This window comes from Pygoscelis adeliae, unplaced genomic scaffold, assembly GCF_000699105.1.
Source record: "Pygoscelis adeliae isolate BGI_AS28 unplaced genomic scaffold, ASM69910v1 Scaffold181, whole genome shotgun sequence".
Lineage (NCBI taxonomy): Eukaryota > Metazoa > Chordata > Aves > Sphenisciformes > Spheniscidae > Pygoscelis > Pygoscelis adeliae.
In genome coordinates, this window is record NW_008824360.1 from 1,424,354 (window position 1) to 1,446,663 (window position 22,310).

Here is a 22,310-nt window from a genome sequence, read left to right on the forward strand (position 1 = left end):
TTGCAGGGCAGCAATGCGCGGGGCACCTCTGGGGCGAGCAAGCTTGCCATGCCGAGACGACATGCACTGGACCCCCCAGCTGCGGGAACGACTTTCGGTGCAAGGAAACAGGTGAGTGAACTGGGTGCAAACTACTGCCAAGGAGGTTTCGGTGCTGGCTGGGCAGACCTGGGATAATTTCAGTCGCCTGCCATGGGCAGAGCTTTGCCAAAATGTGTTCAGCCCAATGAGCAGGATGGTGAACCAGTGCAAGAGAAAGCAGGAAATTTCCCCATCTTTGTTTTTTTCCCCATGTTTACAGAAATCCATTCACGTTACGCTTAGATTTGGATAGAAAAGAAGGCTGTGTGACATGGAAAAGGTTAATTTTTCAGTGGAACAAAGAGAGTAGAAATATTCTGCTCCAACTGCTGTGCGACATGCTCACACTCCCCTTCATGGGCACCACCGCTCCCACAACACACCACTTTCTCCCCCTGCAAAAGACATAGTTCAATCATGAATCCAACTAGCAATCTGTTGGGGTGATTTATTTATTTTTAGCCATCCCCAGCTCTGAGAATTGGGATATAATACGGCTGTTCTCTGAAAGTTCCTAGTCTTGACAGATTTTTGTTTTTACACAAATGGCTCAAACTCCCATCTTGAGCATTTAATGAAAATCCTATTGAAATTTAGAAATGCACGCCAGCTCTGTGACCAGCTCCATTATCTGGAGCAGGTCATCATCGCTCTGTTGTAGCAAGTGTATTGATTCCTGCCACAAATATCATGTCAAGGCTTTCTCCTCACTCCCAGAAGCAAAAGCGTTTTCAAGTTGTCCTTCCTGCAAGCATCCACTCTTAAGCTATAATTATTGCAATAAAATCCCCAAATACCTCCTGCAACGGGAAGAGGAAAAACTGCACTTTGACCAGGCAGAGCTGACTTCCCTAAGCCAAGCGGAGAAGCTATTGCTTCCTGTAGCTCCCTTCCAAAAGCATGACTGTAGATAATAAAATCAGGCCAGTGAGGTGACCTCTACTTGATTCCCATCCCATGGGAGCCCAAGGGAGCGGCTGGCTTGGACTCCAAGCCGTGCTCGCTCCAGGTTGTAAAGGAAAACCTGCCCCCAAGGACTGGGAAAAGCAAGCTCCCAATGCAAAAGTGCTGTATTTAACACCCAGCATGACTTCTTGTGGCCCTGAGATATGGGTGGAAAACAACACAATCAGTGCAAGCTGCCAAAAAGGTTTTCTGAAGGGCGGATAAGCGATCGCCTGTACCTGTGCGCTTTAGGTCGTTGTATTAAACGGCATCTTGTGTGCAACGGAGAGCCAGACTGCAGAGATGGGTCTGATGAGGATAACTGTAAGGATGAAGATATTGAAAGCCCTTGTGAACATCTGTTTCTAGTCCCAGGGTCTGAAAAAGCAACCCAAGGGTGAGTAATTAATCAATAGCTGCTACTCTCATGATCAAAACAGTATTAAGTTTTTTATATTGCTCTTCCTTAGTAATAGCAGTGCTCCATGAATTGATAGGGTGCTGTACAAAAACCCAAAAGAGAGCTATTGTCCCACCCAACCGTGGGTAGCAGTAAGGGAGGCAGGAGGGTTCATCCCAGCTTTTATTTCAAATTCTGTCTCAAATTTATTATCTGACCTTGGTCTCTCTCAGCCACTCTGTACTTGTGAGTGTCCTTTGTATACTCATGTAAAAAAATATCCCAGTTCTCTGAGTCTAGTTATCTTACAACTTTCTCCAGCTGATAAAAGCAATATATTAAAGGAAACAGTAGACTTTGGAGATGCAGCATCCTGGTGGCTTTCATCCTTAAGGAGAAGATATTACTCCAGGATTTAGGACTTCAGAGCACAGATGCAAGGCAGAGAGCCTGAGCTCCACATGAATATGTGCAGGGTAAATACACCTATCCATGAAAAAGTTTTACTGTATTCAGTTTCAAATTTTGGTTAGGTAATACATGGAAAAGAGGAATCCAGAACGAGTTTAAAGGCAGATTGTCTGTTGTGACATTTTTGTTTTAAATATTGTGTTTTAACCGAGATACTGCTTAGTTTCACTAGGAGAACATGGGCTACAGTATGAGAATGTAGTCACCCATTAGATAACTTTCCCATCAGCTCGATCCAATGCTCTCTGGAGTCCATGAGACAAATGTCTCTCTGGCCCAGGGCCTGGGAGAGTCCATCAAAAGTTTTTCAAGACATATATTAATTTTCACCGAGCACCCCATTTACTACTGCTCTCTGATGTGTTCCTCCCACAGAACACACAAAAGCAATAGCATTTACTGTCTTAGTCTTAAAGACGATTCCCTGTTGAGAGGAGCAATGCTGCTGTCTAGTTTGAATAATGCTTTCATTTGGGGCCATGGAATTACAGGGAATATTAAGTAACAGGCGGGATTTCAGAAGGCAGCAGCTGTGATGGCTGGAGAGCAGGAAGAAAGAGGCGTAAGGAAATAATAAGCAAGAGACTTGGCAAAGCACAAGCAGACTGCAAGTCTAGGGAGGGTGCTAACTCCCTGAGAAATGGGACCATTATGAAAAGGAAGGAGATGAAATAAAGATAGAAAACAATTACAGGGAATGCCAGAAAACACTTTGTGACAGTGAGATGCATTAAGCTATGAGAGACTCATGGGGGACCTGGAGGAATTCCAGGACTTTGGGACTTTTGTAACTACTCGCCAGGATGGACTGGACAATTTAACTGATTTCTTCCATCTCTAGCACATGAGTCCAAGCCAGTGCCTTGGAAATAAAATGGCTGTTTGTCTCCTGTTAGCTTTGGGAAGGAGATAGCAAGGAGAACAGACCCGAACCGTATATTTTAGGTGCTATCCAAATTCAAAGTCAGAGACAGATAGATAACTTGTAGTGTCAGGAGAACAGAAACAGAGACAGAGACTACTGGGGAAATAAAACTGGAGCTATGGATAACTTTATGAATGCTATTTCTTTCCAAGATACAATATCCTAACACAGGAAAAGACCCAGTATGTATATGATCCTAATTTTTTTGGAGGCCACTGTGAGTACGTCTACAATGGAGAGTGGCGGGAGCTGAAGTACGATGCTGCATGTGAACATCTGTACTATGGAGATGACGAGAAGTATCTCCGCAAACCTTATAACTTTCACATATACCAATTCCTAGTAAGTACTTCAGGTCAAATTTGGCAATGTTTTCCCAGCTAAAAGCCAAACTTCCTATAAAGATATTATGTACATTTTATCATTCACTATAGGTCATCTTTCAAGGTACCTTTCTCCAGCTGTCCCCAAGACAACAGGCAATCGATTATACAAATGCTGTTTTATAGCTCATCAAGGAACTAACATGCTTTATCACCCAGGCATCCCCACTGCTTACTCTGGCCTAGTCAGAGCCAAGAGAAATGGGTTTTCTCAAAATTCTGCTATTAATGAGCTGTAGAGCTTGCGCAAGCCACTTGCCTCTCTAGAGATGAAGTTGGCCATGTGTAAAGTGGGAAGAATGCTACCAGTTCAATCTTTGAAAGCATTTTAAGTCTATGGCATGGCTACAAGGGACATAAATCCAAATTCTGAGTGAGACAAAGACCTGAAAGCCATCACCATGTATCACAATGCCTATACTCTTGGGGGTTACATCTGATGTTAGAGACTAAACTAAGTAGAACAGGGATTCAGCCTGGATCTCTCACGTCGTAAGTGGGTGCCTTGGCCACACTGTTAAACATTTATCATGCTTTTTGATATGAATTAATGAAAACACATTATTCCAGGGGAATATTACAGCTGCAGGCTCAATGCAAGTGGCTTTCATGTCCTCGCAGCAAGCAGACTCCCCTGTGCCCCTTAGTCCCCACTTTGAACCCAGACAGACCCACCACACAGGCCACATTTTCTTCTCCCCTTTATTTGCTGCTAGCAGTGGAAGGACATCTGCACCATGGTCAGGCACTGAGGAATGCTTGAGCATGCCCCGTATGCATCTTGACTTAGGAGCTTCTACCCACCGGGATCTAGGAAGTCACTGATGATGATGTGAGATGGTTTTTTTCAGTGTTTGTAATTTAGCTGGCTTTTTATAGAGATGGCAAATGGCACAGACCAGATTCAGCAAGGCTGCTCAATTCCACATGCCTGCAAAGTAGAGCTGTCAAGGAAAAGGTCACTTCTCTAAAACACAGGCAAAACAATGTTTGTTTTCTAGCGTTGCCATTGCAAGTGGCTGGATCACTGCTGTTGAATTTTTTCCTAAATAAATTCATCCAGAAGCAGGCTGGAGAGAAAAATTCACTCCAAATCATTAGGATTTGGCAGAGCTGTAAGGAAATGGAAGAAGGGGTTTATAATGGCAAGTGTCAGGCTAGCTCTAATAGGCACCATTACCAGCTCTGCCTGTTATGACACTGCTTTGAGTGGCTAAACATAAACCTTTCCCCTGCCTGGAGATGGATGAAGCAAAACGCATGGCTTTATCTGCATTTCTCACATATTTCCAAATTAAATGGCACATGACTAAATTCTTTATTCTACATTCACTGAAGTCAGTGTCCGTGCTGTCAGCAGCATCACGGGCTTCAGCAGAGGCACTGTCAGCTCCTTAAAGAAATAGAGATTAAAAAGGAAGGGAAGTACCTGAAAAATTAATGTCTGCTCCTTTCATTTTAGGCTCATGCTGATTCTGGATTTGCTTTTGAGTTTTATGAAGATTCAAAGGATCTGCTTGATGCCCTTAAAAGAGATAAATCCATAACAGGAGGCGTTACCATTGGAATTGGGCCTCAAAAATTACCTTTCCAGTTAGACTTGGGCTTCACTTTATCACATGGCAAAAGATCCCTGAAGAATTTCACACAATACACTGCAAAGGTAAAAAAAAAAATAAATCAATGATGCATATGTTCCAATCATGTCATCTGTGCATCGCATGGTCTGGCTGTAACTTATGGCAGTTTATTCTCTCAATTGCATTTTTTAACACATAGTAATTGTACCTTAATTTGTTAATGTAATTGCAAATGTATGATCATTAGTAATCCTGTTTGTTGTTCTTATTACATTTTAGCAAACAGAGAGTGGGAATAAAATTGAATTATGAAGTACCACAACACATGTCATCTCATCCCATCCTGTTTCGTGGCTACATTAAGCACATAAATAAAAAAAAGCTTAAAATGATGATGAGGGAGGCGGAAATATCAAGATGTTGATCAAAACAGTTGTCCTCAGGGAATGATCTCCAGTAGCAAATATATCTTGTTCAAATTAATACAAGCTGCCTTATGATGGGGAAATATGCTACCTTTTACAGGAGGTTAAAATTCCATGCTGAAAAAAGAGTACCTGATAATAGGGTGTATTTCTTACAGTGAGTTTCCATCATGGAGTAGCTGTGATGACCCCTTTCCAATCTAATAACACAAATGCTGGTATTTCCCACATTTACCATGCCCCGTCTCCACTTCTCTCTTGGCTGCTGACAGAAAACAATAAAGAAGAATTACTTTGATGGTGTTCTGAGTTGAAATGCCCTTAAAAGCTGTTGGAAATTGGCACCATTATAGTATTTACTGTGTCCTTGTCTAGACTCACACAATGTTTGCAGCTAAATGATGATCAATTATTGGAGGAATCATTTAAAGGGCTGTTCTGGTTGCACTGGAGCCTTGTCCGGGGCAATGGCCAAACTAGAAGAGGAGTCGTGGATCTGGTGGTATATCCAGAAAATCCTCCCCCCCAACCAGCACCTTCCTGGCCAGAGTACCCCCCCCCACACACACACACACACACTGCTGGGCTGGGCTGGGCTTGCCCTTGTTCTGCATCACTGGTTGAGGCTGTGAAAAAAGCAAAAGGGAATAACCAGCATGGAAAAGAAGGCAGAAAAAAAGAAATAGCAGAAATGGAGGATGGAGGGGAATCATGAGGAGCCTGATTCTGATCATATTCTCACATAAATAAAAAAACCCCATAGCATGCAAACCCATGGCTCTGCCCTCCACCTCATATAACCACACGAGAAAGAGACACTCCCTGTAAAAGAATTACCGCTGATTTCATTTAAACCAGGGCTGGTTTTCAACGCCTTTAACATCCACTGACAGTCACAGACTCAGGCTTTCCTCTGCAAACCTAAGGACTAGAAATGACTTTTTTTTTTTTACTGAATGTTGAGTGGCAGCTCCTCTTTTCTTTACCTGCAGGAGGTTGGATTCATTAGACATGTGACGAAGGTGCAGACAGCCCGTTTCAAGATGAGAAGGGACAAAATCGTTTTGGATGAAGACGTGCTGCTCTCCCTGCAGGAGCTTCCAGACACCTACAACTATGGCATGTATGCGAAATTCATCAATGACTACGGCACCCATTTCATGACATCTGGCACTATGGGAGGTGTCTTTGAGTACATCCTCGTCATTAACAAGGAGGAAATGAGAAGAAAAGGTTAGAAAACCAGAAGATATTCTCTCTTCACAACTTTCTGCTCTAAACCAAGTATTTCCAACCTGGAGACCACGGGGTGTGTCCAGTCCACCAGAGTAATTCATCTGGCTCTGGCTGCTCCTCACAACCATTGTCTCCCAGTGTCACTTGCTAGACTTGTCTAAACTTCTCCTATTTCTTGTAGTCTTTGTTCTGGCTGCTCTCACGAATGCTCAAGGACTGCAAACTCATCCAGAGTAAAGACAGATAGCCCACTCATGTTTTACCTTCCTAATAGTGAGAGTTTCAATTTTCTGTAAATGGAAATAACGCATTGCACTTGGCAATACCTCTGCCACTTTACTCTGGTTAGTGTCATATCTGAAGACTAACAGACCTCTGTTAGCTCCGGTTCTCAACAAATTAGAGTGTATGAGGCTGGAGAGCCATACCTCTAAATCTCAGTTACATAAAATATCCACTGCAGATGTCTAGATCACAAGAATAGCCATTACTGGTGAGCCAAAGCATAACATTTTTCCTAATCAAAAAGATAATATGCAGAACAATAATATGGTACTTTAGTACACTAACCGGATTGTCAACTTTGCTGCAAAGGTGTTGACAATGCAATAGATCCCACTTCCCCTAAGGACCATCACTCCGCTCTGCTGAGGGTAATGCTGCCTTGGTAACTCCAGGCTGGATGTTTATGCAAAAGAAAATTGTGATCTTGGACAACAGGTGCAAATTGCTGCAGTTGGTGCAAATTGCTGTGATTCTAGTAATTCCATTAATTTCCATGGTTCTGCCACAAATTCTGCCTCCAGTCTGAAATGGTTTGGTACCATCAGCACTAGGATAACTATGCACTCCATATTGAGTGTTAACCATGCCAATTTTTGCACAAGAAATTACCAATTGAGAGAATTTTCATCAAGTTCCTGAACTACTAATGTTTGGAAACATGATGCCTCTTCAAATCATTTATTCACTTTGAAGAGTGAGTGATATTGAAGTGAACAAGACCTTGGCAAGCAAGTCTTCAAGAAGCAGACTGCCAATTTCAGAGGAAGAATTAATCAAGAGCATGTGGAGGGAAGCTATTATTTTGCTTTATCTTGTGCTTGCTGTGTATATAAGGAGGAGATTTACTGCTACAAGATGCCCTATTTTAAGAAAGAAGGATGTTGAAGTTCAGCAAAAGACAAAAATGTGTCCCGGTAGAGATGTAATTTTCATTCTAATGTAGCACACTTCTGTAATTTTCATCTAACCCAGACTCTGCTAGAAAGTCCACATTTACCAAGTCAGCAGTGCTATACATCACATGGTACAGACCCGGAAGGACCCACCCGCAGTGGCTGATATGCCACTATGGCGATCACAGCCACGCTTGAAGGCTGTGTTTGCAAGAGGATTACCTGCCTCCCCTGAGGAATGGTCAGGATCAAGATATAAGTGCTCAAGTCTCAAAATTAGAGCTTCAAAAGATGAGTTTGAAGCTCTGCAGATGCCTGGAGATGTACCACTGAGTCCCCACAGGGCTTAACAGCAAGGCACCTGCTTTAGATCAAACACTGCATCCTGAGAACCCACCTAGCCCATGAGGCTACGTGTTAAATGCTCTGGAAGAGAAAATACTCCTTTTTTATAGACCAGTGACTAAAGCACATGCCCAGGAAAAAGATCCCTAGGCTGAGTCCTCCCTAAATGAGAGACAGCTTGGGCGGTCACTGAGCATCTAGCTAGGCATAGGCATGAGCTGGACTTTAAGCATCTAGGAAACCTGAATTTTGAAAATGAAGTCATCTTCTGTGTTTAGATACCCAGGAATAGACCACAACTCACTGGTGCAGAGCTTAGGACTGCAGTTTTGCTGCCAGACCCATTTCTAGCTTTCAGGCTGCAAGGGCTTATATGGATGTGGTCATGAGTGAAATAAATACATATGTCAGAACAAATGTCCCTTGTTGCTCTGCCATCAATATTTTTCATTACTTGTTTTTAAAATAGATTGTTATGGTTCTATTATTTAGCAGAAAACAGTATAATGTGTTCACACATTACAAGAACATTTATGGGAGAAACATTATGCACAGAGTAAATTAGAAAGAGTCTTCATATATTCTGATTAATTCAAAATGCAGCAGTAAATCTTATCACTCGAGCACATTTAACTATCACAAATTATATCATATAAGAAAACTATCAGGGATCCCCCCTCAAATGCCAATATTTTCTATGACCAACCTTTTGCAATGATAACCACTTTTCATTTATCAAGACCCAATCTTGCTGCAACCAATAGCGAATTGTATTGACAGACCCTTGCTGAACATAATTACTCAACAGGAACCATGGTGAATCAATTAATCAGGGTGTTCCTCAAGTTTAATTTTATGGCACTCCAACACCAAGATAAGCAATCACTCATCTTGCTTTGGGTGAATGAACTTTACCCACTGTGTTTACAACTCTTGAACAGTTTAGTACAAGTAATTGAGTGCTACACATTTAATCTTCCTCAAGGGCCCAGTTTTGCAATGGGATGTAATTCCCCTTGAAGTTTTGAGCATGCTTCAGCTCTCACCAGTTTGAAGCCAGGACTCGTAGCCCCTTTCTCAGGATGCTGAGCGCCTCCGCCAGCTGGCACCCACCAAGCCAACAAGCAGATCCATGCCCTGCGTGGCTCCAGCGAGCCTCTCCTGCAGGGTGTGCAGAAGGGAGCAAAAGCAGAGCTATGGGCATTTTACCAGTATTTTAAACACAAGCAAGACAAGACACTGCTCCCCGGTGCTGAGGTGAGGCAGTTCAGCAGACAACACTCTGGACTGGGGCTCGGCTGGAGGTTCAATCTTTAGACCGTTAAGCCACGATGCACAAATCCCTCTGACTTCTGTGCCTCTCTTTCAATACCATGGTATTGATCGCCGGGCTGCTTTGTAAAACATTTTAAGGTCCTCTGACAAAAAGAGCAATATAAAAGTTACCTATTACTTACAATACCCGTATTTATTGAAATCAATGGATTTTTTTAACTATTACAGAAGGCGGCCTTATATTTGCAGTACTCTGAAGTTTACACGTAAACCCAGGCTGTATGAAATATGCACATTGCTTACCTTGGTGAAACCACCTCATTAGTTCCCTTCTCCCCTCTGCAGTCGCTTCATGGGTCTCCAGTTACATATTTTCATGATATATGAGGCGGTGCTGGTAGCAGTAGCCCAGCAGCATGCAGTAAGGCTTTGGCAGCTCTCAGCAGACAGACCTTTTGCAAGTTGCTACTTAGGATGCTACTTAAGCCACTAATACATGGATCAGATCCTCAGTTTAGGAAAATTAGCAAGGATCTATTGATTTCAGCTGCTGTTCCCAGCTTTACCCTAGTTATGAGTTAGTCTGTAAAAAAAATAATGTTTTATCTTTAAATAAATAGACCAAACAAGGAAATACATGTCTGAAGCCTTGTGTTAAGATTTTTACTTTCTTCTAATACTTTCTAAGGAAACAATTTTACAGTAAAGACATTTCCCTTTTCACCTATTATGTGATAAGCCCAATATACCCCAATAAAATATTGGCTTTTCCACCGCAAGACTAAAGGCTGTCCTCCACTTGGAATAGCTCTTGACTTTGAAAAACAGGCCATGCAAATAACCGAATATTTTCTTCATTGATAGAAAAAAAACAAGTAGGAAAATTAACATCCTTCCACTCAGAATGAGTCACTGATTTTACTGGTTTCCTTTCTGTTTTGCAGACATCAGCGCCAAAGAGATAAGTGACTGTATTGGCGGGTCAATTGGCCTTACAGTCAGCATGAGTAAACTGCATTTGGGAACAGCTGTGTCATCCTCTCACTGTACAAGCAGCGGATTTCTGAAAACTGGTATGATAGCAGGGCAGATGTCTGTTAAGGCATCTTGCGGCACTTCTTTTGGTCACTTGGGCATCGAGATTCAAGTAGGGTCACACAAGGGTATGAAGAAGGGAGCGCTGGTGCCATCCCCAGCCATGGCTCAGGGCCAATCGTGGGACCAAAGTGACTTTGGGTCCAAGTCTCCAGGAGTACTGATTGCTTTGAAAAAGCAGGAATTAAGGTAGCAATACCTGGATTAGAAACGTGCAAATAGAGGCGGTGGGGTGGCTGGAAGGCTGCAGTCCCTATCGCCATGACAGACTGGGCATGGATGACGAGGGCAACATGGCAACTATTAAAGAAATCAGAACTGACTATAAAAAGAACTCAGAGAGGCTAGGAAGCCCCAGATCTGTAAATCACTTAACCAGCTAGAGACAGCGTGATCTACTGCCCACGTGCTAACTAGAAACAAAGGCTGGAGCCGTGCAGGCTCTTCAGTTCTTACCAGCTTAGAGCATTTCTGATGCTCAGCTCATTACTGACCACCTTGTGATAACGTGGCAGGGCTCGCCCTGTGAGTGGGGGATGCCAAGCTCCCATCAATTTCAGGAGGCAGCATCAGTGCCGCTCACTGATAGCCCCTTGCACGATTGATCTCATCTCCACTAAGCAGTTTCTAGTGTATATGTGGAAATGGTAACTAAATAATATAGGTGTAATTCAACTTTTCAGATGCTGAGAGCAACAGTGCAGTTGTGGAAGATATTATTTCCCTGATTAGAGGTGGAGATGCCAGTTACAGCGGAGGGCTCTTAAACAGTTGGGATGGCAATATGTATCGTCGCTGGGGAAGGTCATTAAAATATAATCCTGCTGTTATTGATTTTGAGGTAAGGCCTTTCTGCAGTTGAAGAAACTCTGCCGCTAGAAGGAATGAAAGTGTAGTCGAGCAAATCATTTCGTATTTTTATTGTGATCCCATCACAGAACAAGATTAAATGTAATGGGCCACTGATCTGGTAACCTCTTATTCATTTCACAATGGGGAGTACATCTCCCACCGACCGCATCTGCAGGGAGACAGACAAGGAGCTTAATGCTGGATTAGTGCTGAGTTAAGTTTTTGATGTGTCTCCAAACAGCTTCCCGATGCACGGCTCTCTGTGGTTGCATTCATCCCTATTATTCTCCCCAATGCTGTCTGCCCTCCTGTATAAGCCGGGGACTCGTGGGGGGCTGGGGAAGGAGTCTTGCCCCCCCAGCAAAGGCTCTGCATAGACCCCCCTGCTTTTCACCTGCCTCAGAGTTGCAGTGGCTATGCCTAACCTCTGCAGACCATGGTGGGTATTTCTATGTGTGCTTCCAGGAGTTTTTAGAGCAGGGGGCTCCTGGCTGCTTTGTCAGGTGGGTCCTGTCTCTCTCCATGCTCCTCAAAGAGGGTCTGTGGTCACAAAAATCAGCCAAGTTCTCCTCCTCCCTTCATTTTATTGGATGCCTTGTACAATGGAAAGATCACTGAAGCATCCTGCAGGGCTTCAGAGATGGGAGGAGATGGGTGCAAGCGAGGGGATGGGAGAATCCAGGGCCAGCGACCACAGAGGCATGAGGAGGCGGGCGCACTCCTCAGCTGCGGTCAGGAGTACCACATCATACCACATGAGATGCTACAATTGCTGGTCTGCTCCAGGAGCGCAGCTGTGGGGTGTGTGGGAAGGACCTCAGTCACGGCAGGGACACGCTGCCACTTCAATCCCTCTCATCTTCATTTGAAAGCACACCCACTCCTGGCTCTGACAGAGGGTGGGAGAAGGGAAGGTGGAATCAGGAACCATGTGCGTTATTGGCAGGGCAAGAGGGAATCTGCAAACCTTCCTGGGCAGCACCCTGGTGGCAAAAAGCCCTGATAAAATAGAACTGCTTTCAGTTCCAGCTGAACACATGCTGCAGGTTATTCACCTTTCTGCACAAGTTCCTATCAATTCTGGGCAAAATCTATTGCAATTTTCCAGCAAGCCATGTGCTGACTTCTCTGTTGGCTGCTCCAGAGCTCAGCAGTCATTGTGCAACCGGAGCTGCCGATAAGTGCTCATGTCCACTTCAGCAGCTCTTATCTGCAGCTCCCTCTCATTTGTTAAACAGGTTTGTGCAAATTTGTCTAAGAGCTCTTCCCGAAGTCCAGCTGGTCCTCCCCACGAATCACTCTCACTGCGCCTTGTGCAATGAGATGATGTCTAGCTCTTCTCTGGGACCGGTTTCCATCGATTCCCAGCCAGGACGTGCAGCATTCGCACAGATGCATGGATGGACAAATATAAATATGTGTCCTCAGACCAGCCTTGGGCTTTTAGCTTTAATATTCAGTAGAATTTTTGTTATTGGGGAAAACAGAAGGGTTGAGATTTTTCAGGGAACCATTTTCTAAACACAGTTTAATACCTAAAACACCCCATGAGCCACTTGGAGCATTTCAGGAGGTTGAATGCTACCACCAGTGCATAAGCCCGCAGCCCTTCGGCTCATCCAACCATTTTTATGAAACAGGTTCAATGGAGAAGGCGAGTTATAATTACAGTTGCCCACACTGGGCTATTTTTGTTGAACGGTATATAGGAACTGGATTTTGCTATGGGAAATATTATGAGCGTGTTATATTCTTAAAGCTGTAGATGGCACAATATTATTTTGCTGCATCAAAGGGCAAAATGTAGGTAGGTAAAATTCTCCACACTCAGCATTTACTGGATGGCTCACAATCCGGTCACCATTAGTGGTAGGTTGGCATTAAGTTTTGATGACACCCACCGTCCAAAGCTCTTACCAAAACATTTTGGTTCAAAAAGGCAAAAAGCATGCAAGAATCTCTGAGATCATGATAGCACTAAGAAATCAGTCAAAAAATGGGCTTACTGGGGTGTTTTAATATATCATTTGAATCCAGACTGAAACTCTAACGCATGTCCAGAAAAGCCAATCCTACACAAACCTCTAAGATGAGGAGGGTTTTGGAACGGTGGTTTCTCACTGGAGCCCATCAGTCATGGTAACGCATTTGCATGATGTACATGGAACTGTCAAGGAAGACAAATGAGTTTTTTCTGAGCCCTGAGTTTATCCAGCAATGTCACAGCTCTCTGACTGCGGTGTGGTAGCATCTCAGTTGATGCTCAGCTGAAATTGTCTCCATGCTATTCATCTCCATCCTATGCAGCTGCAGCCCATCCACGAAATTCTCCGCAGAAGCAACCTTGGCAACATGGAAACCAAATGGCAAAACCTGAAACGGGCTTTGGACGATTACTTGTTGGAGTTCAACGCCTGCCGCTGCAGACCATGCCAGAACAACGGTGAACCCATTTTGGTGGGAGACACATGCTTCTGCCAGTGTCGACCAGGTTACAGAGGCCCTGCCTGCGAGCAGACTGAGCACCGAGGTAAGACCCTGGTGTGCACCTGCAGCAGGGGAGGGCAAAAGGCAGCAAAGGGACAGGGTTTTCCACTCCATTTGGTTAACCAACAGCTCTTTGCATCCATGCATCAATCAAGCCTTCGCTTCTGTATCGCTTTTGTTGCTACGCTATCCTAAGCAGCCCTGCAAGAGAATTCAATTAACAGCTCAGGTGATTATTACAAATAAATTAGTGGAAATGAGGATGTGTTTAATAGCTGGAGACTTGCTGACATGTTGCAAAAAGCTGAGCTGGGGTGCAGCAGCAGCATGCAGGCGAAGCCCAGCTACCCATATTGCCAGCTAAGGGGTGGGCTCTGCCTGCCCACAGTGCTCTATGGATGCAGCTCATTACTGTAAATGAGATCGTCATCCGGTCCTCACTGACTGGCATGTCACATCTTCCGGATGGTGATTCTCTGGAGCGCGTGCGGCATCCCCCTGTGGACGCCTACTACAAGGGCAAGAATGCAAACCCTGACAGGCAGGGAGGGAAGGGAAGCTGAAAGGGTCAGGCTAAGCAACCGGGAAGTGGTGCTCAAGCAGTGTGCCACCAAAAATGCTGTTTTAGTAAAAAATTGCCACATTGCCAGATTCTGCCCCCCCATAGGGAAACATTTTAACTAGAGGGAAGTATCTATTTTGGGGGAGAAAAAATGTGTTCTTCCAAAGTAAACAGGCTTTTATTTATGTTTTCTTTATTACTTTATATACTATCCTAAAAAATTAAATGGGTGGCAAAAAAAGCCAACCTTGGAACGTGCTCTTTTATTTTAAAAAAATCACAGTTCTTTCTAGATATTTTTGTCCTGATTCATGATGACAAAAAAATCCAAATCTCAGCACTTGAAGCTGGCAGAAAAATCCATCTTCAGAGCAGTTCCACCAGGCACAGCTCCAGGCCTTCAACTGTGTGTTCATAACTAGGGTCTCACCATTGGAAAAGCAAAGCTGTGATGAGATAAGGAGTAAGAGCAGAGCTGGGTAGATGGTTTATGAAGCTGAACTAAAAAGCATTGCTTCAGTGACTCAAAAGTGGGCTTCTTTAAAAAAAATCTCAGGTTCTTTGAGTTGTCTCCAAATCCAAGGAATCTACCTTAGATGACGAGCATGGAAAGCTCAAGACCTGGCCCCAAAGCAGCCCACCGAACTGGCCGGCCCCTGTGCTCCCTGCTTTTAGCAATAGCGGACACACGCACACTTCCAGCTCATGGGAAACAAAGCAGATTTTTAGTTTCGAAACTCATTTAAGACCAAACCCAGTTTTTTTAAAGAACAACCTTCCAGCAGACGGGAAACCCAGCTTTCCAGCCAGCACTAAATAAGAGCACACACATCCATTTGTGCTGTCTGGATTAATAAAGTGCCCAAGCCAGGCATGAAGGCCAGTTGAGTAAATAAAAAATGACAGTAAATGACAGCCATCAAGCATTCCCATCATTCAGGAGCACCGCCATAATCCATAGTATCGAACGTTCCTGACAACTCAGTCTGTACTGTAATGAAAAAGTCTTGAAATGACCCATCTCCAAAGGGATGGGCAGACTTTTCAAAACAACTCCACGACACTAGTAGACTTTTGTCCCTCTGCCTTGGTCAAAGATGAGAAAGTTATTGCAGAGTGAGCTGTCAGCTGCCCTTTGGTAAAGGAGAGCCAAGCTGCAGCCTTTCAAACGAGCAGAGGAGAAAAAGAAACAGCTATTGGTGTCTGAAGAAGGTGATGCTGCTTTATCTCCCCTGGCTTCAAAGCACTTTGATCTCAACAGCTGTCCATGTGCTGGGCACGGTTGGGATGGACCAGGGAGTCCTGCTCGCAGCAAACGTTACAGCAGGAGCTGAAATCACAAACTGGTGGTGGCATTCAGCTCAGTCGTCCTCCCTGGCTCGCACCCGAAGTATGCCTCTGCCGTCAGGTCATATGCTGCACTTCAGACCTGAATACCTTTTTCTTTCCACCCTTTTTTTTTTAATGCATTTACAGGCGGCAAGATAAATGGGCGCTGGAGCTGCTGGTCACGCTGGGCTCCCTGCCAGTCAGGCACAGCGCGGCGCAGCCGGCAGTGCAATAACCCAGCCCCGCAGGGCGGCGGGGAGCCCTGCATGGGGAGCGACCTGCAGAGCAAAGCCTGCTGAAAACCCACGGGACAGCATTGCTCCCCACAGGTATGCGGTTGAAAGCGGTTTGGAGTCTGTGCTGGGCTACAAATACTCCGGGCATAATCCTAGAATGGAATTACACTGGGGAGAAATAATTGTCAAGTATTGCATTTCTATACGTATGGAGAGACGCTAGATTTGCTGCATAAAACCAGACCTATTGCTCCAGTTGATTGAACGCGTGCCTGGCTGCCCCCTCGCCCTCGCACCATGAGATGTGATGGGAGCCCCAACAGTTCACAGCAGCACTGCCGCGATACAAGAGATGGTGGAGAATCCACACGGGTGCCTTTGCTGCTGGGTGACCGTGGGGCGATAATATGTCATGAAATAAATTTACTAAAAGTGTTTACATAAGTAAGCTTGACTTGCAGAAATTTTTATATTTGCCTTTGCAAAACACATTAAAAGCTTATGATCCTTGCATTTTTATGCAGCTGGTATTGACATATGTACCATGAAACTTTTATAAGTTGGCGCTGTCAGATTTTTAAGTCCAGCATATTGGCCAGGGCTGCATTTGCAACAAAGCCATATGCTGCTCTGTATGGGAGAAGGCTTAAGCCTAAAGACGCCGAAGCATCAGTTGCGAAACGTGAACCCAAACGGATGAAGAATCTTAAGTAAATAAGTAAAGTAATAAATAGAGAGGCTCAAACACAACCATTCTGCAGAGGATGTTCACACACAAATGAAGGCTACTCCTCTTTAGGATCAGTGATGAACTGACTATTAGCACACAAGCGTTTTATCTCCCAGGCACCCAGAGCCGGAGAAGATGCTAACAGGCTGCTTGATTTAAGGGGCTTTTTTGAATGTAAGACATAAATCTCAGCACAAGAATACACACAGTATTGAACTGCATCCAGAGACCACAGCGAGAGCCCGCAGCTCCCTCTTAATGAACTGCCGCAAAAACCTGGGGTGGATGGAAGGCGAATGGCACTTCATTTTACTGTGCTTTTCATTACAAGGAAAGAAGAAAAAAAAAGCCCTGAGAAGGAATCGGGCATTATGAAAAGCAACAACAGCAACAAAACCTCAAAGCACAAAGGAGCACTTCTATATACATTTGAATGGAAAGAGGGAGTAGAAAGGAATCATGGTTTAGTGAAAGAAATTGCTCAGCTACAGCTCTGATTCTTGGAAATGCTTGTTTTTCAACAGCGTGTCAGTGGTAATTTAGAGTCTGACACTTAGCTGATGTAAATCAGTGTTGCTCCTTCACCACAGCTGATTTATGCTACCTGAAGATCTGGCCCCATATTTTCTTTTGTGTGCCTGTTTGCCAAAGGACAATTTTTTTACCACTTCTTCTCTTTTGCTTGAAAATGAAACGATAGGCTCTTTTTGTATAAGAAAACAACAAACCATGTTGTCTTGAACACTGAGATGTAATTGTTCTGTGAAAAATCCCTATTATGAGTGGCAAACCTGTAGCCTTCTTGCCAACTTTGTTTTTCCAGGTAAAGGTGATATTCACCCAGAGATGAATTTGCTCCCAAAGGCTTGAATCTGATGTCTTCTATGTTGGGAAAATGCAGCAGCATGAAGCACCCATATATCGCTATGATTTAGACATCCCAGAGGAATGTGAAATGTAGGATCAAAACAAGTTTTCCCATCAATGGTTTTATCAATACTGTTTGGCGTTGGGCTGGCAGGTTATGTAGAAAGATGAGACAGTGCTCCTACACCAAGGATTTGTTTGGTTCACAGGTGATTCTTACCTTTATACCGACTCAGGAAAATGCCTGAAAGTAAATGAATATAAAGACACCTTAGTTAGAAAGCTGAGCGTGCTTCTTTTGTGAAGTATAATGAACATTAATGAACAGAAAGATCGGATGCCTTGGAGGCTGGAGAGGGATGGGGCCTGCAGGAAGGCAACCTGAATCCTCAGCTTCTAGAGCCATTTCTAGAAGGATAGATCACAGGCTGGAGAACCACAAAAAAAAAGAATAAATTCAAGTGATGAAAGAAACCGCATGTGAAATACCACCATGAAGCACATATAAATAAGAGCAAAAAGCTGGGATTTGCCTGCAGTTGTTCGTTCTCCACTTTGAACACCGTGGAGTAGAGAGATGAAAGCGAGGATACGTGCGGGGCAGAGTTCATTGTTCACCTCGCAACCCAGGGCAATGAAATACAAACCCAAGGGTTTCCTTCAAATGCCAAAGGCAGCTTGGTAGCAGCCCCTCTCCTCCCACTCCAGCCCCCGCCACATCCAGGGCTCAGACATCTGCACAGCTGAAACTCAGGAGCAGCGAAGCTGAAGTCAAAAGAAAGGAAGAAGCTGCCTGTAAGGTCTGGAAAAAAAACAGATTATGAGCAATTACACATTTACAATGCCAGTCAAAGAAGCTAATATATCTCATGCTGAAGTGGCCAGCGTGAGAGTTGTGCTAGATGAGATAAGCCGCAAAAATGTATGTTTCTTACTTAAACTAAAAGCTTAGATGGTACAATAAAACACTGCAGTTCCACCCTGGTTTTAATGAATGGATTTCCCCCTCTTGCACACTGACATACATTCGATATAGTTATTTATCCTATATATTTCTTGCAGCATATTTCCCAGGAGACCTTTTTTATCTCGCTCATAAGTACATGATGGATGTATGGTGCTTTGGATAAATGGTATCAAAATCAGATATTTTTATGGATATAGGCAAACTGGGTTATTAACAAAGGAAGGGCAGAGAGGAACCAGTACGCAAAAGAAAATAGCAAATGATTGATGACAATACACCTGAGGTTGCAAGGTGCAGACTCCAGATAACCAGCTAACAGAAGAGTAGATAAGGGCAGCGCTTGAGACAGAGCTGTTTTCTTCCTCGGGGTCAATGTCACGCCAACTACCCGAATGCCTGCATCCCTCTGAGCCTGCAATTTTAGAGCAGGCAAAAAATTCCCCAGCAGGAGCGGCTCAAAAATTATTGCCTTCCTTTTTATACAGTGTAATGCAGAGGCACAGGAAGATACAAAACACTTAATCCTACCCCAAAATACTTGAAACAAAAGAAATGCCAGATTCTGGGGAGTTTGGGGAGGGACTGGCATTTATTGTGCTGCTGTATCATGCCCAACACAGCAGGACTCTTAGTGCTGCACTACAAATAAGTTAAAAAAATAATGTTCATAATGGTAATAATTACTGTCTTCATCTCTAGTTTTGTTGATTTACACAAGCAGCAGGGTGTTAAAATAGGATATAAAAGGAAGACGAATCTGCAGGCGTAATTTGACCTGAAATCTGCAGTTGTCTTGGGTGCTTGCTGGGCTCTTCAGCCATTAGGGTAGAAGAACTAGGAGTTGGAAATCTGGGGACTGTTAACACCTCTGCATGGACTTGCTGGGTCACTTTCAACAAAATCTCTCCGTCTGGGAGAGAACCTGAGGAGGAACAACTGTATCCATCTGACAGAGGGAGAAACTGGAGCATTGCAAAGTAATTTAGCAATATGACTACCACAGGGTTTGCAAGTCTCCAGCCGCAGCCCAGACCACGTTACAGCCTCACAGGTAAATGTAGTGTCTACATGATATGAAAAGACAGGGAGCAAGTGAATCCAGGCTGGAAACCAGTCTGATTTACCCATTCCTGATGGAGATGTTAGGGGCTGCAAGAGTCAAGTTGGTTTCGTCCTGGGAAAGCTGGATGTGACAATTACAACTTACCTAAAATACCCTTCCAGGAACTTCCTAAGCCATGCTGAACGGATCCAGCACACATCACAGCAGCAATGTCTTCAAGCAAGGAGGTGGAGAAAATACAGCTTCTCCATGTTTACTAAGTTTCTTTTTTTCACAAGCAAATTGCTTGTGAAAATATAATATGGAATGTAGTAAAGCCTATTGAGACAAGTATCTTAACCAGAGAAATGGGCTAGAGCAGCACAACCAGTGCTGAACACGCATGCATTGTGCCTGCAGCCTTCCTGAGTTTTCATACGCGAGTTATTAATCTAAACTTACACAGAAAGTGGAAGTTAGAAACACCAGTAACAGATAGCACCAAAATTTAATGCCTACCAAAATGAAACAATAAAAGCTTCAGCATAGTATTTTTTATTACCCTCCAGGTCATAATAAATCATTAGTTAGTTGAATCAAAGCACAAAATCACAAGGACAAAATAAAGTTATGTCCTTTATGGGAGGCTTCTAAGCCTATAGGCTCAATATTCAATCACTGCTGAAATCATACTTCAGTTAGACTATCCTGCTGATCTTGAAGATTGTCAAATCTCTCCTCTGTTCCTCACCCCCTCCTCCCCCTCCCCCAAATATCCAAACCCTGGCACTGCCACTTCAGAAAATCTGGGCTTTTCTGATGAGGGAACAGTCCAAATTCAGGTTGCTACATTTGGCTCTGCTTACCGCAGCAGTGGATAGACACACCATGACTATGTGCTTACTCCAGCTTGATGATGAGGAAAGGTGGTTAAATTTACAAAAGCCACTCTACTCATCTGGGAAAGTCCCTGAATCAGATTACATTGATGCTTCTCGGGAAGGGCAGGCAACCGCACTGCAGTACCTGTCCTCACAGGCGCCCATGAACCATGATCAGGGTCCTTTGCTGCAGAGATTCTACAGCGTCCTTTTAAAAAGCTTTGAAGAGTATCATACTTAGCATAAGCAGTGACCTCTTTGACCATGAACCAAAATGAACCTCTTGGCAAATTTCTATCACACAAAAGATATCACAGTTACACAGTGGATAACGGAAATGTTTTGGGTTGGCAGCTCAATTATGAAGCCCATAACGAGTACAGAGCACTCTTCTTTTACATATGCAATGTGCTCTTCCTTTCTTAAAGCTGTCACAAAAACCTTGTCGATAAATGTGGAGGGGGCATGAAGGCTACAACTAAATGCATGTTCCATTGTTCAGATGTCAGAGAGCCTGAGTTGTTCTTACAGGGATTACATTTAGACAACATCAGTCTGAAAGGAGAGAAACTGGTGATACCAACCCATCATCACCAGCATTGCTCAAAACCCTCAGAAGAGTGTTTGACCTTGCAGATGTTAGAAGACTCACAACACTTATGAACAACTTTGCACCAGTGGAATCATTTTCCTGGAGCAAAGCTATTGCTGGTTATTTTACAGCATGCCCCACCAAATGTTTTTGCAAAAATCATTAACCACCAACGAAGCTGTAGGAGGCAAGTCCCTGGAATGATCCAGGCTCAGGTCAGTCATGAAACAGTGCACAACATTACAAGTTCCTCTTTTGTTTGACCTGGATTGTGATGCACGGCTCCAGGTACAGTAACAAAGGACAAACCATTCACTTTGCTTTGGCTCTTTTCATAGCAAACTCTCTCCATCTCAGATGTCCTAAGCTGAGTGGACTAGCGATATAGCTGCTGAAATACAGGCTTTCATGGGATCAGACAGATAAACCAGAGCCTGTTTGGGGCAGAGGCAACTAGTAAGGGCAGAAGACCTCAGGGGATGTGCAAAGATGTTTATTCCAAAATGTTCCATTTATTCTGCCCATGACAGAGAATTACAGAAAAGCTGGCTGCTCATCCTGCTGCAGTGGAGGGTCCTGGCATCCTGGAGTGATGGTCCCTAGTCAGGGTGCAGGAGGTTCAGCCTCTCCTGCAAGTGTAGCCATCTCTCCTGCCTTCCAGTATCCCCAAGCAGCAGAAGGAGCAGCAGCTGCTTTCCAACTCCCCATTCCAGTGGCATCCCTCTGTCCTTCCCTCCCCTTCCCAAGGAACCAGAGCATTGGGCGTATCTGAGTGTACTGGGGTGTATCTGATACTCTCAGTGTATCTGTTCTACTTCAGAAATGCACAGGAGGAAGCTCATTGCTGCGGTAAGAGTACCACTGCTATATAGTCTAACAATGCTTTGGTGTCACCAGACTGTTCTTCACAATTCGGTTTTCGCTCCTTCAAGACAATTTCTAATATGACAGACAATTTAAGTTAAATACAATAAATTGGGAAACTGCGGTAGTGAGGCACAGCGGCTTTAAATGTCACATTAGATACTATTGTGCTCATTGAGATTTAGACTTTAATATTCTGTGTTTTGCTCCACATGACACAGTTGTCTTCACAGAAGCTGCCTATTAGCGCACATTCTGGTGCATGTAAGATCGAACAGTCTTTTCTTACCTCAAAGGAACCTTCAAAAACAACACAGTAAAATTTAAAATCATGCAGATAACAAATAAGGCAGGAGATAAAGCTTGTCTCAGTTAGCCCATTGCAATAAAGACAGAGAAAAGTCAAAACATTAAGAACAGTAAGCACATTCAATCCCACAGGACAACTCCAAAGCATGTCCGAAGGTGTGATTCATAACACACCCCCAGCTCCCATTGCCTTCTGAAATGTTTCCAACTGATGAGACCCATAAGGAGAGTGAGGCCGACTTAGCAAGCCAGT

General features: G+C 43.9%; 1 protein-coding gene across 1 annotated transcript in view; it reads left to right on the top strand.

Moving 5' to 3' along the window:
* Positions 1 to 15,868, top strand: part of C8A (complement component 8, alpha polypeptide) — a 19,164-nt gene extending 3,296 nt beyond the window's left edge. Inside the window, exons 3-11 of the mRNA XM_009319798.1 lie at positions 1 to 111; positions 1,279 to 1,423; positions 2,975 to 3,164; positions 4,668 to 4,868; positions 6,203 to 6,443; positions 10,189 to 10,317; positions 11,023 to 11,180; positions 13,499 to 13,721; positions 15,717 to 15,868. Of these exons, the coding sequence (XP_009318073.1) occupies positions 1 to 111; positions 1,279 to 1,423; positions 2,975 to 3,164; positions 4,668 to 4,868; positions 6,203 to 6,443; positions 10,189 to 10,317; positions 11,023 to 11,180; positions 13,499 to 13,721; positions 15,717 to 15,868 (1,550 nt within the window). The remainder of the gene's footprint in view (positions 112 to 1,278; positions 1,424 to 2,974; positions 3,165 to 4,667; positions 4,869 to 6,202; positions 6,444 to 10,188; positions 10,318 to 11,022; positions 11,181 to 13,498; positions 13,722 to 15,716) is intronic.
* The last annotated feature ends 6,442 nt before the right edge of the window (positions 15,869 to 22,310 follow it).